Source organism: Gymnogyps californianus, chromosome 5 (assembly GCF_018139145.2).
Source record: "Gymnogyps californianus isolate 813 chromosome 5, ASM1813914v2, whole genome shotgun sequence".
In the NCBI taxonomy this organism is placed as follows: Eukaryota; Metazoa; Chordata; class Aves; order Accipitriformes; family Cathartidae; genus Gymnogyps; species Gymnogyps californianus.
The window spans coordinates 10,861,811-10,879,532 of NC_059475.1; the positions used below are offsets into that span (position 1 = coordinate 10,861,811).

A 17,722-nucleotide genomic window follows, 5' to 3' on the forward strand; every position below is an offset into this window, starting at 1 on the left:
CCAGTCACTTGCACTCAAGTGTCTTTGCTCAGCTGATTGTTTCAGATACTCTTCTGACTATTGCTCATGCTCACTCTCTCTCTCTCTCTCTCTCTCTCTCTCTCTGTTTTCCAACCGAAACCAAGCTGACAGCTCTTCATCTGTCAGGGAGGCTACAGGGTGCCTTGCTGCTGAGATTTTTGGGCTTTATTGATTCTCCGCAGTGAGGCACACAAGAACGGAGGCCTACAGCAGCCCTTTCCCTTAAGCTTAAAGAGGATATGTCCCAAAACTGGAAAGGGCTAATAAGAAGCAATACAGGAGAGAAAAAAGCCTAAACGAACAATTCTATTCACTGACCTAGAAGGTGAATGTCTGTCTGTTTTGGTGTAGCCTTTTTCTTAGCCTTAGTTCTCCCTCCTTCTTCTGATGGACTTTGTTGTGGTTGGTAATCTTCAAATGATCCTTTTCCTCCTCAGCTTTTCATTTTCTTTGAAAAGCAATACCTGCTACTCATTTTTCACGGTCACTTGCACTCTGGGTTTCTACAATTTTCCTTTTCCCTCCACTCCTAGTACAGTCTCTCTACCCACTCCCTCCTGGCCTTCCCGTCTTCACGAAGTTTCTAGTGTCTCCAGCACAGCTCTAGCTCTCACAAAGCAACAGCAATCATATCACAATTTACAACCATTAACCAATTAAGTGTCACACCTCTCTACAAGGTAGGTAATTATTTATGAACATTGCTAAGCTACCACTGTTTGGTGTAACAGATTGTTCAGCTGTTTCTGCTCAAAGGGCCCCAGACAACAATAGTAAGGCCGTGAAAGGTCAGGGTTGGGATGAACAGCTAGAGCTGTGTGGGGGAACTATAAACATCTGCTAACACACTGCTTAGCTCTGAACCCTCCTTTTACTCTTGGGTTTGTGAACATTAAATGTGTTCTGTATTTGTAGTGTCAAATAGGCTGCATCTTTAAAAAAAAAAAATCCACAGAAAAGTCTGTGGACCACGTAGAGCTCATCATTCTACACTTCATAAAACGGCACGGAGTAACTGGTCTGTCTTCTTTGTTCCCTGCCCATGCTGCTGTGTTCGCGTAAGCCAGACTGTGTGTAGTCAGGGAGCGGCTGTTCCTTCTGCTGAAGGCAGCTCGTTAATAAACTAATGGTGTGACATTACACGGGGACTCCCAACCTGAAATGCTGCATGACATTTTTCCCAAAGGTGGAAGATTTATAGTTTTTAACCTAAATTAATTAAGAAGCAGACCCTTAATTAAGAAGCAGGTTGCTTCTGAAACAGCTAACCCACTTCAAAGGGCTGATGCTGTATACTTAATGGGGAACAAAGAAGAGAAAACAGGGTCAAAACAGACCATATCTGTGCGTTGTTCCAAACCCATTCATCTTCCACATGGGGGGTGCTCTGCTGGCATTTTAAAAATGGCAGTGGAACATCTGCCACCCAAAAGGAGAATTGGAGTGTGTGGGAGGGGCATGTGGTTTATTCAAAAGCCACTGCTCCCCTTTTGAAGCAGAAGATGAGCCAGATGTACATTTTTTTTTCCTCTGCCAAGTCCTGGTCATATTCTCATTGATTTCAGTTGATCCAGGCTATCCCTCTTATTCTCTTTTTCTTTTCTTTTTTCTTTTTTTTTCCCTAGCTAGGTGAATTTTTTTCTTTTTTTTCCTACTTCATGAATGCGGCAGGCAAGTTGGTCCAGTTTCATCCTCTCATCATACCAGGTACAGCTGCTAGCTGAGGGGCAAGTGGTTTAAGAAAAACAAGAAACCAGTCTCTTGAAAAAGATGTCACATGTTTAGGACCTCAGTTCCCACAGAGCTCAGTGTCCTTTTGGAAGAAACACCTCAACTCAGATAACTACTGTGTTCCTCAGTCAGTTCTAGTTGCTAAGTTAGTGATGTATTTGATACCATTTATCATGTACGATTTTGAATAGGTCATTTCTGCTTCTGGAATAAAGGGGGATGGGTGGCTTTTCCCATTAAAACAGTATGGTTTAAACGATGTTTCAGAAAAATCCACCACTGTTTCTTTAGGAAGACACACAAGCTAGAGGTAGTCACCTTTCTTGCTGATAAAATGCCAGACTGCACACGAACTCATTGCTGAACACGGCTTCTAGATGTGCCAGCCTTGAGTGCCATCCCTACAGGTTTTTGTAAATCCTGCTGGATGTCCATTGCACCTTTAGGTAGATACACAGATATTGCTGCAAGTCTGGCCTTGTGCTACTCTGGAAAATGCTTTTGAAAGTTGCACCGAACATTAAGACGAGATTGACGTAAGAGATTAAGATAAATGCACAAAACACTTTCATTTTCTTTATTTTCAATCGATACTGTATGAATACAAAGTTTCTAGAAAGCTACAAAAATTCTACCACTTTATCAAGAAGGCATCAAAATGTGTCACTTTGCAAAGACATGAAAACACCTGCAGTAACCGACACAAAAATAGCATTTTTAGAGTGATGAAATAATTGCACTTAACTGTCATGGATATTAAAGTTATCACACATATGTACCGCGAAAGCTAGAATACATTTTTTTTTTACAAAGCACTTTATAAAAAAATTCTCTGCACACAAAACCTATAATTTTCATATTACTATCATACTAAAGATAAATTCACTTTAAAGCCAACACTTAAAACATTTTAAACAAAAAAAGGTACCAGTACCTACACACAGACAATAACAAATACAAGAATACTGTACTGCCAAGAGGTTTGACTGAAACTCCTTTTGAAAGCTTCTGCAAATATGTTAAGAAAACATTGGAGAACATTCACTTTTTTTCAAAGAGCCTTCCCTCACTGTCTAACCTAGAGGTACTTTATCATCAAAAGGCAAGTTCTACATCAAAAGTTACCAGCAGCAGTACAATATTAAAGTAACCACTGACCATATATGAATATGCTTAAGTCACAAACCCATTTTATACACATTACACAAATAAACATAAAGTGAGAATTCCATTAAGTCATTTACAAATGTGAACAAATGCACATGGCAAAAAAACCCCAAAACAAAACAAAAACCCAACCTGTTTTACATAAAATGTACTGAAGAATTAAAGGCTATTCAGGCTTTCAATGTTATAAAATTCTTTTGTCTTTTTATTTTTCAGGCACATATTGTATTTTTTGTCTGCAGTCATGAGCCTGAATCAGAGGCCCATAAAACAAAACAAAACAAAAACAAAAACACATATTCTGTAAGGAGGTAACAGGGATCCATCTCCTTTTAGTCAACTGAGTGCATTTAAGATTTAATTTACACACTAAAACTAATTACATGATCTCAGCAAGAATGACCTGAAAAGTTAAAAGATGAAGATGTCCAAAGTGTTTCTTGTACTTTGACTTATCCAGCCTCAATCTTTTTTAGGGGGCTAAGCATCTCGTTATGAAAGATAAGAGGGGGAAAAGAGGTCATCCTGAGAAAAGTACAAAACTGGACTCTATTATACACATCTGCCGTGTGAGCGGGTACGTGTGTCAGTACGGGTCAAGCAAAGGGTAGACAAAAGGTTTCTCAGTACGACTGAGTGAGTGATCCAGGAAAACTATAAGGGGAACTGCTTCAGAAAGCAAGTATGCCCTAGGACTTGCAGTGGAAAAATAAATAGATACGGATTAGTACGTCAAATGTTGTATCTGCCTTGAACTGGCCAGTTACTTACATTCAACATTAATGTACACCCTTCATTATTTCAAATAGCCTATACCGTGGAGGTTTTAACGGAAGAAGCTACTGCCAAACTTAAAGAGCTGTAGCTGTGGTAGAAAGGGAAAGTGAGAAACAGGCATTATATCTGCAATTCCTTCAAAATAGTGGTGCAGTACCTAAATAAAATCATTTTGGAATTCAAGTAAGTAAAACTACCTTTGTTAGTAGTAATTTTTAACAGCCCCAAATGGTACCATTATGCTTATTTTAATATTTTAATGAGACAGAAGTGTAGTTTATCACAAATACTGACTAGTACAGCTGAAACGTTTGGTAATAACTGAAAATATATGCTCTACTTGTGGGGCGAAAGTGTCTTTGCCCTACCTCAGTCTCATTGAGTTCAACAGGATTACTTATCTTATAGAGGTAAGTGAGATTTAGACCTTGAAGGAATAACAAAAATAATATTTTAGAGACAGGTAACTTGAATTATCACAATATTTACCACACAGTGTCACAATATTTCTATATATAAAAAGTTAATCTTAGTTTTCATCAAATACTTTAAAAATCAAGTTAAAATTGTATTCACAACTATATAATCCCTCTGACAGCTTTTGGTTTTGCTGATATTTGTTCTTTCTAACATCGTTTTCGTAAAATCTTGCTCCTCTTCCCATCAATTTTAGTTGTAGTGTACAGTATGGCCCCCGTTCACAGAAGGTATCAAATACAGACACATTATTAGGAGGAGCTAATTTTTTTTTTTCCAAGACGTCATCTGGGAGAAAACCAAAACAAAACAACCCTGTGTTTTGAATCGTGCTGGCCAGAGTTTCTCTAACAGCACCTTCATCCACAACGCTCACACTCAGCATTTCAATGCTTAAAAACACACAATTGCATTTACCCTAGCTATTCTCTGTTCTCCATTTCCATCGTTTCATGCATCTGACTTTCAGCATGCGCAACTTTGTAAACAAAATCTTCTGTCTGAACAAAAAAATCTTCACAGATACCAAAATATTATTAGAGGAGAACAATAAAGTCACATTTGTCCACTGTCTGAAATTCTGCAGTATATGGATCTCATTATGCAGATGCACGACTGGATGAAGAGAATATAAATGTGAATCTTTTTCATTTTTATATCGCAGACAAATCAGTTGCCGGTTTGCAATGCTGTCAGAAATGGCAAACAGTAGATTATTATTCTTCAGCAGGCTGATCATTAGCAAAATTACTTTGCTATAAATGGTGCTCTTTTGTGAATGGAGGCCTGTAGATTCAACTAATTCCAATAAACCAAAGGCATTACGGTGATAACTAAATATTTTTGGTCTCTCTACAAATTGTCATTATTATGGCAGCACTTTTCTAAGCTGGAATTTCAAACCAAAGGCACTTTCATGCTAGAGTGCAGAAGAGTCACAATTAATTATTTGGTCATGAAATTTAAAAAGGCAGCATTCATTAATACAATTCACTTTTCACGGAGAACTAAGAATCTGTAACCTTTCCTTTTGGTATAGGCATTTAACTGCGTAGTAATGGGACTGACTTATACAGAAGGTTGGTTTAGACCAAGCAGTCAAAGAGCGTTTCTGTGGGAAAAAATACAGATATTTTTAAAAATGGAACCAATTAATAAAACAATATATAAAACTTTTGTTAAGAGGCTAAAGGTACTTCTAATATAATGCTAAGGCACTGCATATTGTAATGCTTTGGCAGCTTTCAATTAAAAGGTTCCTACAAAAAAGTAACAGTAACAAGATAAGTACTTCCAGCTTACAAAAGAGCTCACAGTTTACAGGCAGCCTGTTGGACTACACACCCCACACTGAACAGTTGAAGGATTAAGGCTTTTAAGAATTAACATATACAGGGTATGGATCATTTACAGAAGTGTAAAGAAAAGACGATGGAAGTAGTTTCCCTAATATTACATATGTGAACACCAATAAACATTGTGACTTTTTATACCCTATAGTTATGGCATATGTAGTGTGCCAGATTCTATTAAAAAAACTGTACCTGGTTTTGCAAATTGACTTACATACTTTATATGCCTCAAAGAGTTTGCTTGTTATTAAAAAAAAAAAAAATCACCAAAACCACAATTCAAACCCTAAATAAAAGACAACTTTAGAACAAAATAAAACAAAAAAGTAGTTTTCGACTTGTAACACCAAGTGCTTAGAATAAAGGGCTACCGTTAGGCTGTTACAATGCAGTGCTTTTCCTGATGTGATTGTTAGTGTTAAAAATGAATGTTAAAAGAGACCTTACCATGGACATATTTCTCTGTTCATTTCACGGAATATAAACCGAAAGATCACCAGCCCTAATATCCACAAGCAGGTAACAGCTAGACATCACAGCAGTCATCCACCTACTAGAGTTAGATCAGAGGCAGGCTAAGGAATTTAAGCAGTCGCCCTTCCCCTCGGTGATGTTTGTATCGTCCTCTAGCCTGAGTCCTCACCAGTGTTCAGTATGAACATGGTTTGACGCAGACGTACAGCAACCCGCTACCTTGTCTAGGCTATATTCTAGTCTAGATAATTCAGCAATGGGCAATTCTAACAGAAAGTACTATGCACAAATATAATATAAAAAAAATAAGACCGGCTTTTTTGAAGACTACAGCACTGTGCCCGGGAGTAAATTCTAGACTTAAATTGTGCATGGGCGCGTATCGGTAAAGGGCAGGGAGAAGGGACCTGCGAAACGTTAACTTCGATTCAGGACTGCAGAAGACCTTCCCAAGAACACTCTTTGCCGATACCTCGTGACTGATCTTTAAGGTGGCTTGTGCTTGGCCGGGCAGCCCTCAGCCTTTCAGACAAATGTTTTGCGTGGGAACCCGCTGCTGGCCCAGCACCTGCTGAAACAACTGCTGCTGGGGCAACTGAGGGCAGTGCTGGGTGTGCAGCAGAAGGAAAGAAACGGAGCAACGCTCTCTGGTGTAGCCAGGAGGAATGAGACTACTTCTGTCACATGTGCGTACCTCAGACAATCACTCACACCCACATCCATGGTTCGAATCCTTACAGTATTAAAATATCTCCAGCTGTACTTCACTTCCTGGAGTCTTCCCTGAATATATCAGAAGGATGAATACTACCACATCCAGATGCAAAAGGACATCAGACCCCACGTGGTACGTACATGTTTGTTTCATATAAGGTCTTCACCAGTTGGAACTGGAGAGACAACTGGGAGAGGTGTAAGAGCACCATGATAAAGAGGAAAAGGAGAAAAAAAAATCTCCACTTTCCAATCTTCTTTGCCTGATGTTGGTTGTGATTTTCTAGCGTCTCATAGATATTAAAGCTGTTGATCCTTTCAGAGGTGTACGTATTCTTCTTTCAAACACATTAGTGTTTTGCTTTCAGTTTACAAATTACTCGATGCTGTCGCAATGTCAGTTGTTTCCATTCATCTGTTAATTTCAGAGTTGCAAGTTTTTCGCTCAACTTATTAGAAAACGTAGTTGTCCATATAAAATATAACTGCACACACAAGACTACATATAATGCAAGTCTAAATCTTCAGTATTTACCTACTTATTGCAAAATGAGCCATCTTTTTCATTAAATAATCAAATTTTCATATTAGTACAATACAACTTTATACTCTTTTAAAATACACTAGATATGTTAGGGATAAGGGATGACGTTTTCTTTCTCTGCAATACCTGTTTGAAAGTTTAATGGATTAGAAGATTAGTTTTAGCGTTGAGAAAAAAATACAAAATTTGCCTAATTTTAGGACCTGTCTGTTTCTATCAGGCATTTCTTAAGGCTATATTTTTCATTTGGTTTCAAACAGAAAAATGTTTCATTTTAAAAAATAATTTAGTGAATTACATTCGTCCATATCTTCCACCCTAATTAGTTACAAAGATAATTCTATAAAGATTATTAACTTTGTGTACTCATTTACAGTTATAGCTAAAGATTCATTTCAATTTCACTTGCATTGTAAAACAAGTATTTCATGTTGGAAAAAAACCCAAAATAAATTCTTATAAATGCTGTCAGTTTTTCCCCATGGCAAATGCTCTGTCATACATTTTTCTATCAGAATTAAAAATAGGCCTCCACAGACAGAGGCGTTAGGTTCTTAAATACAGTCTTCCCAAAGAAGTGTGGTTTACAAATTTGAAGAACACTTAGTTTTAGAAATAATTTTTACAACTGTACCAGAATTTCACAGCTACAATTATATATGAACACATTAAAAATGACTTCACTAAAACAAGATTTAGAAAAATGTGGGTGAAAGTTGGGCCAGAGGCACTGCCACTTAGTGTTGAGGTTTACAGTCTGTGTTTTGATAAAGAAGTGAAATGAAGTGTATATATAAATAACTGCTCAGTCCTTTACAAGCCTGTAGATATGATGCTGTGCTCCATGTTCGCTGTTCGACACTTCAAATACACAAGCCATGCAGAGCAGGGTTTCTTGCGTATCCCTGTTTGTTACAACCTGTTTGAGGGGAAGGAAGAGGTAGACAATATATTACAAACTTGGAAACATCAGGGCCAAAACAAGAAATGACTGGCTTAATCTAGACAGTCTTTAGAGGTGATGGAAATGTGTGTCCTCTCGCTCCCTCTTTGGCCATTTAAACCGATCTCCGTGACTGTGCTCACACACTGTGCTCTGGGGCTGAGCTGCGGGGCTGTAGCGCCCAGCGGAGGGCACTGAGATTCATCCCGCTCTGGCTGCTTGACCAGGAGCCGCCATCACGTGGCCTTGGCTCAGCCTTCCTCAACCTGAGCCCCGCTTCAGCAAAGGGAAACCAGCGCACCCTTGTCAACTTGTGTTTGCTTGCCAAAAGGCAGCTGAGCGGGGAGCATGTGGCTCTGTGCTCGCAGCCCTACCTCTTCCCCATGCTGCCAGCCCGTGGTCCTGCCTGAATCCTATGGTAGCAGCAGCAGCGCGCGGCTCTAAGTGCTTGCCTGGGGTGCCACCACAAAGCCACAGTGAAAGCAAGCTGGGTAACTGGATGAAACTGGCTTAAAGGCCACTATGTGGACCATTCTTCATGCTTTAGATCACCTGTTGGGTGTACCCATTACTGCATGCTTTCCTGGCCCAAGAACTAATTAACATCACTGACATTTGCAGTATTATAACTGACATTTGCAGTATTATAACTGACATCTCAGTAAGAACACATTAGATGAATGGGATGGTTCAAAGTTACTGCCTCAGGCTCTCTGCAAACACCACAGAGAGACTTGTATGAAAAAAAAGAGAGAAGTAAGCTGAATTTTTGGAAAGTAACAAAGATGTTTGTTCATGTTCTCAGCCAGCTTAGCCTTTTCATCCTTAGCGTCTATAGTGCACAATTCCAAGAGTATTACTCTGAAGTCAATGGGATGATTTGTTTAGTAAGCAATATGACTAAGGGATTCAGAAACTGGTTCTAAATATTACAAGTTAAGCAAGCCATACAAAGCCTGAGAGTATTTTAGAAATGGAAAAATAAAAAGTGAGTCCATACCAATAAAATTGTAAAATTTTCCAACACGCTGTTCATCATGTATTTCTCTGGTAAATGCTTCAGCTTGTGTATGAAGTTGATCATATATTCACACATTGGAGAGCGATTTATTCTGTACACAAATCGGCCATTCTCAAACCTTGCATATTCAGTCTAAAAAAAAAAAAAGCACTTAGAATAAGATAATTCAGAAATAGCAAAAAAGTGTATACTAAGTTTGTTTTTTTCTTTCTTTGTGTACACAGAAAAAAGAGAAAGTGGCTCTCAGACACACACACACACACCTACTTGCTACCTCCCTGCCTGAGCTATGCAGTGCCTTGCTAGAAATTCAAGGGCCCTTAATTATTAAAAGTTATAATATCACTACTTGTTCTCTAACCTATGAATTAAAAGCTGGACAGATGAGGATTACACAAAGGTAAGTCCAAGTCAAGTTAAAATGAATTAAGCAGAAAACTTTGTGGTAAGATGATTTTACAGTAGTTTCGAGGCAACTGTCTGCAAAGGGAACAGCAAAACTAAGCTTATATATTTATGCATAAATATGCACATATAAACATAGCTATGTTATCGCGTGATTTAATAGGCAATTTATGAGTTACAGAAAGATGCAAGACTATAGTCGGAAGAAAACCAGACTGATTTAGAATGCAGGGGCTCACAAGGGGCTGAAGGAGGGTAAGGCTGTGACTCTTGGACTCTTGCTGCCCAGCTACCAATTGCTCAGATGTGCTGCTCAGTGGCTTGTGGGGTTTTTTGGCTTTCTCTAAGCTTAGAATAACGGAAATGATGGAAAACTTTTTTTATGGTCACCATGCACAGAAAACATATTTAATATAACAAGGATATGAACAGTGACCAGGACATCTATAAAGGCTCAACCTGCAGCTCTAGACTAAAATTCCCATACAAAAACTGTATTGCAAATAACAGATGTGGGTGTGGGGCTTAGTACACAGAAGACAAGTTAAATAGCTGCAGTACCGTTGTACAATAAACCAACTAGCTACCTGACCATGCCATACAGTTCTGTGCTTAGAAAAGAAAAGGTAAAAAATAAATAAAGGCCCTTGCATGTTAAGAAAATATGCAACTTTGTATTCAAAAGCTGCTGGTGAGTGGGGAAGGCATGCCTTTCTGTGCATAAAATAAGATAAAATAAGCATGGGTATAGATGAAACATAGCACACCACCCATGGCTTTAAAATGTTTAAAAAATCTAGATGACAGAGAGTAGCTCGGCACTGTAGTATGGTTCCAAACAGGCTACGAGGCTGGCCAAGTGTTTGGAAACGACACCAAAAGCATTTTTGCTTCAGCTTTTTTCTGCCAGGTGATGGAGGTGGCGGCACCGATCTCAGCTGCAGGTTCCCCACCGAAGGGTGCCACAGGCAGGGTGGAGGAGGGTCTCCAATGCAACAGGTAACTGTAGCGTCACCATTCACACGGTGATTTAACATGAACCCAAACACTTCTGGGAAGGAAAATACTCTTTCAGGCAGGATTACAGGAAGGAAGGAAAAGCCAGGTAAAAGCAAAGTGAAGACAAGAGAGAGAAAAGCCTAAGTAAAATGAAAGGGAACCAGAGAATCATCCCACACATCCCATCACAACACCCACCTCTACTTTTTCTACTACTTGCTTTCCAAATGAGCAGACTTTGGTGGAACAGGTGATTGTCATGTTTTCTGAGCTCTCATACTGACTAGTGACTCCATAAAACGCTCCTGTATCATCTTGAATGTTGCAGTTTAAGTCAGCCTGTTGGAAAAAAGTAATAGATGTTGAAGATTTTATTTTTCATTTGACAATGTCAGTAGCATAAACTGTAATTAGCTCACCATTCTTTTCAGAAATAAGGGAGAGGGGGGGAGTTTTATAGTGACAACAGTGTCAGTGGAAAAAGTCTGTCAGGAAAGTACCTCCCTGATTGTTGCAGTAAAAACCTTAGGGAAGCAGCAATTTCTTCAAACTTTAAACAACAAAAAGACAACTCAGTATTTCTCTGGGCTACAGGTGATGTTCTTGTCTGGCAGATAGCTGATGAAGTCCCTGAAGCGAAGGGAATGATCACCTGCAAGGAGCCTGGCTCCAGAGCTGACTCCTCTGGAGGGAACCTGTCCTGCGGCCTCGAATTCAACCGAGCCATCCCGCTCCTGAGGGGCCATAGTTCACTTTCTTCTTTCCCTTTCTTAAAGCAATGAAATCCTCATGGCAAAGGGAGACAGCTGCGCAACATGGGAATCGATCTCTGATAAGACTCTGTCAAGCCATATGTCCCTGATTCAGCAAAATACTTGACTTCACAGAGCTGTATGACGCAACTCACAGGCTTCACGTGAGTTGTGTGCGCATTGAGCCGTGCCTACCGCACCAATAAAATATTACTGAAAGCATTTGATTTCTTTCAGTATTTCTCTGCAGCCTGAATAACTATCCAGCTGCCTTTGATATCTAGCAACAGAGACTGAGACTTGCAGGATCAAGTGAGGAACAGTGCTACCTTTAATTATTTATGTCCAAATCCAAGTCCTGTGCACAGCATGATTAATTTGGCTACAAAGCAACAGCCCAGGTCACATGCTGAATCCGGCCTCCCCAGGCCTGCAGCAGCACTGAAGCTGTTCTGCCACTGTGCTCTTTGTCATCATGAAACCATTTTCAAAAGCCCTCAACTTAAAAGAGCACTAATATGGGTACAGGCAGAGTCTAGGGATATCCACAGCTGGATTTGTTGATTCAGGCATTAGCTCTGCTGACATCTTTGGTGCCCAAGGAGAGAGTGGGCAGGGTTTTCTTTTTATGTGGAAATAGACTGCAGAGTAACATCTAAGAATTGCCTGAATTTTTACCTTACTCTGAGACGAGCATTTTAGCAGGGAAATGCACTTTTGCAGCTGTTTCACTTGCAAGTCTAGTTCTGCTCGTTTTTATTGCTAATACAGAAACGTAACACAAAAATTTTGACAGATACCTTCATGTCTACCTTGAGACTTTTTAAAAACCCAGTTTACAGGTATGTTTATTTACTAGTTAGTGTGGAACCTTTATAATCCTGCCTTCACTATAGTTCAGGCCATTTGTAACTGCTATTTAATTTTTAACTAGGCAACAACTCATTAATTCTACTTAGTGTCTACACTCCTTATTTGTGGTACAACATTCTGAGGCAATATGCTGATAATAGCACATACTGAGCTAGTCTGTGGTACGGAGGAGACATAGGTCTAAGATTATTTCAGGCTGGCTTTGGTAAATTAATCAGTGGAGAAGTCTCCTGAGGTTTACACACAGTAACACAAACAGCCCTACAGTCACGTATTTTGCATAACAGAAAGAAATCCTATTGCTGTTACACCTTGTTTCTTGCACATGTTTTGCATGAGGTCAGCAGTTAATGTTTAATGTACGTCTAAAGCAGTGTGTTCACAGTGAGCTGTAAGAAATTGTTCCGAGCTAATAGTAAATAAGCATTTTGCCATCACAGCTGGCTTGCAATCGAAACTTGACAAACATCTAAACATGACAAACTGTAGCAGCCATCAGCCATGCCACAGCTGCTCCACTGGAATTTCTGAAGAACAGGGATTTCTGATAAAACAATTGCATTGTTGTAAATAATAATAATAGTAGTAATCTCTTAAAAAGTGGTTATTCCTGCTGCTACCACAATTACAATTTTGCTATCAAAACATTTTCTTTTTTTTCCTTTCAGATACGGGCAAAATGTTCAAGAAATCGTAACTAAAACGCTCCTCAAAATTTCACATTGTCAAAAGAGTCAACTGCATAGGCCTTACATTTCAAGCTGCAATAACAACTATTTATAGAGTTAAAAAAAGAGAAAAACTTTTTATCTGCTGCCTTCTGACTTTGAAGCCCACTGAAAAAAATATCTAATTGCTGTATTTATATGCTGACATTTAACCTGGAAAAGTAACACATGTGGCCATCTGGCACCCTGTTGATCACTCCCACAGCTCTTCCAACTCTTGCTGAAATCACCCGGAGTCCTGTGTACACAAAAAATACAGGCTGGGGCCCTGATGTTTGAATGAGGAACGCTTGAAATTATCACTCAAATGTCATGATGTACTCTTATGTAATCACGACGTTGCACAAGTCCCATGATGATAATATAGACGTGAATTATCTTTATTTGCTTTATTTGCTCTTTGATTTTTTTTTTGAGTCTAGCACACAATAAAGGTGTTTTCAAGGAAGGACAGAATTTTCCTTTTAAACAACAGTTTCATATTCAACTAATCACAGACTGCTGAGAGCTGAAGCTTTAAGACTCCTCCAAAAAGTGTAACACCAACATAAAAATCATAAGAGTTGGCAACGGCAAATAATACAAATAATGAAGGCTTCACCAAAGCCTCTTTTAATACTGAAAGAATTTTGTCTCTTCTCACATACTAAAACAAATCTTTCCCCTCAGTCTGGATTCCACTAGGGAGGAGTGCCTATCATTGCGAAGAGGGGATTGTCACATCAAGGAAGTATTCTGAACCAGGTGTTGAAAGCTTTGTTCCATGCTGAATACCCTTAGAAAAGAAGGAAAGACTATCACTGCTGGTAAAATACAGAACTTTGGTTAAAAAATTATGGTGAAGGACTTGCTAATTATATTGTTATGGCTTACATAGTAAGGGGTTCGTCTAAACCCAAACATATGAAAGCAAAATTGTATTTCTTGAACAGATGAAAGCAGGTCACAATTAAAATTCAGGGGTTTTCTTTCTTGTCCCCCCCCAAAAGTTATGAGACTACAAAAAAAAAAAAAAAAAAAAAAAGGCTGTGCTAAAAATGGGCACTGCTGTGGCTATGAGAGTTGTAGATGTAGCTTTGAGCAGGAATAAGGTGATGTGTTACCACGGTATTCATTTTTAGCAGGCTCCTTACTACAGTATTGATTCCAGTTTTTGTGTCTACATTTTAGAAAGGATGTTGGAAAATTGGAAAGTGTTCAGAAAAGAGTTACAAGAATGATTTCAGGTCTGGAAAAGATCCTTTGTAGTGAATGACTAATGAAACTCCATCTACTTACTTTTTCCAAGCGAAGTTTTTCCACAACTTTGTCATAGCCTACAAGTTGCTACAAGGGGAAGAGTCTTCTGCTAGATTAAATCTTGCAGAAAAGGACATTAAAAGACAAAAGGCTAAAGCTATGCAAAAGCTAAATGAGAAACAAGGTAGAGGCTGGTAACCCTGATGGCAATGAAATGCTGGCATAATTTTCAAATGTGGTGGAATCACCATTACTTGGGGTCTTCTTTAACCAAGCTAAATATCTAACGAACAGGGATGCCTTAGTTTAAGTAGGCTTATTGTCCGGAGGCAGACATTACTTAGTGAGGTTCACTGCCTATATTACAGAAGAGGCAAGACTAGATAAATACAATAATAGCAAAATTGAAATATAGAAATTTATCTTATTAACCTCAATTAACCCTCTCCTTATAATTTCCTTTTTCAATGATCCCTGTGAAAAACGTGACAACAGTCAAGCTTCTGGAGCGCTGTGCTTGCAGCCTCTCATGCTGCAACCAGCTTTGTCTCATTATTTCCTTGGTACTCTGTCTCTAGCTGTTCTCTTGCATTGCAGACTCAGATTGCAAGTTTTCCTGGGCTGTAAACAAGCTTTCCCTTCTGTACAGCTTCTCATGCAACTATGCTCTGACCCGTGGCTCCAGGAATTAGGGTTGGTGAGCCCTGTTGTAGCATATACAGATAAATAACCTTTTGAATGGTGATTTCAAATATATTGGCATGATTTCAAATATTATGGTGTTTCAAATATTATGGCATGATCACATGTGATGAACAGGAGTCCATTTACTCACTGAATTTTAAAATACAAGATCAATACAATTTAGGAAAAAAACCCCAACAACTTAAAACCATAAATTGAATTTTTTTTTTTCTTTCAAGAGTAAAACTCTAATTTTGATTTATTTTTAAGAGCTGAGATTTATATTAGCTGAATGCATTTGGAGGCAGGAGAGGCACTCAGCTTTCTGGCACCCTGTCTACAGTGGTTGTGTAAGAGCATGATTAATTCATTAATAAAGCATAGCTTGTCAATGGGTAGCACTGAAAATATTACATATTAAGAGCACCAAGTGTTCGACATGCTGCATGGAGAAGCCTCTGCCAGTGTGCCAGAGCAAGCACCAAAACAGAGCTGGCTGCAACCAAAATAAAGAGTAAAAATAAATAAATAAAAAATCTTCACATTCACTTCAGAAGAGCTCTCAGGCTCTGTGTTAAAGGCGGGGGGCAGAGGGTAGAGCGCTTGTGTAATAATAACAACTTTGGCTAACAAAAAAGCAACTCCAGCAAAAATTGCTGAGAAGAGTCTAAATCCTTCCTGCTGAGTAGAAGGAAAACAGCACCTACTGGAAACAGTGGGATTTGGGGAGGGCCAGAACAATTTACACTGGCATTCAGTAGTTAACATTAAGCACATAAGGTCACTTATTAACAACATATAGGTTTTAACAACTGCTGACTGCAGGGAGGTGTGTTACTCATATGACCGCATCATGCCTCCCCTCCTCCTCTCCAAAGAGTGATCAAAGAGCAGAGATTCCAAATTGTGAAGCAATTTTTTCCAACGGGAGCATCTGGGTCGTTGGCACGTTTCACCGTGCGTTACACTGCAGCTCAGGAATTGCGTCCAGGTCTGCCACATGGTTGGGCTTGTGATGGACAGGCCAAGCTGCTCCGGCTTCCCAGCTGCTCGGCCCCTTCCACTCATTATCCAGCCTCAAGCGCTAATGCCCTTGCATCAATTTGCGAAGGGGTCCTCCATAAGCACCGCGTGAGCTCCCTGCGCCGAGAGGGTTGTGATGGGGAAAAGAAAATGGATGTCTGCTTTCTTCCATATCTAATTTGTTTTGCATACATTTGCATGCTGGCCATAGATCCATTCACATTACGGATCCCATTTGTGAGTTGCAGATCATTTGCCAGTCAAAGCTGGCAAGTGTGCATGTGTGTCTGTGTGTGTGGAGGGAAATCCAAGATTCTAGATTGTGCAATAGAAATTACATGTAAAAATAGAAAGAAAAAAAAAAGGCAGTAGCTACAATTGCACAATTGTGTGTGTGTGAATGAAGGGCACAAAGAATCTCTGCACCTTTTAAGACGGCTGGAGGCACATGGGGATAAATTCAGGAGGGGTGGGAGGAGACCACAGGCACAAGCCATTTCTGAACACTGATTACATGGGTAAATTGTTTGTTCCAGTGTATCACAAAGAGAAGGAGCATTATTTTTCATGCCACAGCTGTTTTGAATAAGAATAGGAATAAACTTAACCATCCTCCTCATGTTACTCACCACTAATTATGGCATATATTTACATCTATAAAACAGTGAAATTTTGGGGGACATAATTTAATGCCCCTTTATTGTGTAGATTCCTTTATTTCCATCCCACATTTGAATTTCAAAAATGTTTAGGACTTCAAAGCATCTTTAAAAGCTTGCCCTAATTATAATATGCATTACTTTCTAAAACTCCTAGTTTGCATTGCAGATTCCTGCAAATAGAGGCATTCATTTTAAACATCAATTAATATCATCCATGCATCTTCAGATGAGTTTGGGTCTTTATTTCAGAGTTGCACTGAGCTCTGACTAAGCTTTCCTCAGTTTGAAGAATAGTTCAAGCTACTGCAAACATTTAAAATTAAGCCAGTGGATCAGATCTGTAGAAAGCCTGACAGCCCAATATTAATTTATATCAGCTGTTTTTTTTCCTGTGTCACTAGTTAGAAAACATCCCTCCTCCCTTCAGATATATTTGTTTCCCATATCTGTTCCTGTAGCCACAGAAGTCAGAGTTCATGTTGGCACAGAGCATTTGGCAGTGTCAGAGACACAAAATCCACGGCCACATTATTGCAAGGTGTGCTTACACCAGCACTAAGGATCCCAATGGAGGCACGGACCCACTGCACAATACTGTAGGTTACATAGAAAAGTCACGCAAAAGGAGAATCCCTGCCTCAGAATTTGCAATCAGGGGGTGAGGCAAAACATGAGAGAGAAATAACTAGCTAAAACAGAAGAATTTAGTCTAGGCTGCAGTGGACAGATACGCACTGCTGAATTAACGTTAAAGGTGCTCCTAGTAGTGAAAAGTGTTTGCCAGATGAACTAGCGCTAGACAGGGGCAAGTTATACAGCCAGCAAAGGTAGCAGGGGCATAAAGGGAGATACAGAGTTGTGTCTTCCTAGAGCAATTCCCTTGCCAGAGTCAATGGAGATGTATGTGATCATAATAGCAGAGTCAAAATGAAGGTATTTGTTGGAGATGTGGCTGAGAGATACTGGATTCAAAAGGGAGGTGGTGTGAGTGGGACAGACGTACCATCAACCTCCTGCAAGAGAAAGTAGGGAGCCAGGGGAGGCAGAGCACTGGGCAATCAGCACTGTGGGCCAAGAAGGCAAGGCCAGCAATAATGTTTTAGACAGACGTTTTGGGGTAAAGCTGGAGGTGCAAT

At 39.5% G+C, this 17,722-nt stretch overlaps 1 protein-coding gene across 2 annotated transcripts in view; it reads right to left on the reverse strand.

The window, feature by feature from the left end:
• Positions 1-2,314: 2,314 nt before the first annotated feature.
• The window catches only part of TEAD1 (TEA domain transcription factor 1), a 109,927-nt gene continuing 94,519 nt past the window's right edge, over positions 2,315-17,722 (reverse strand). For both annotated transcript variants that reach the window (XM_050897106.1, XM_050897105.1), the window contains 3 exons: positions 10,824-10,964; positions 9,201-9,353; positions 2,315-8,176 (listed from right to left, as the gene is read on the reverse strand). In XM_050897106.1, the coding sequence (XP_050753063.1) occupies positions 8,063-8,176; positions 9,201-9,353; positions 10,824-10,964 (408 nt within the window). In that variant the 3' untranslated portion in view covers positions 2,315-8,062. The remainder of the gene's footprint in view (positions 8,177-9,200; positions 9,354-10,823; positions 10,965-17,722) is intronic.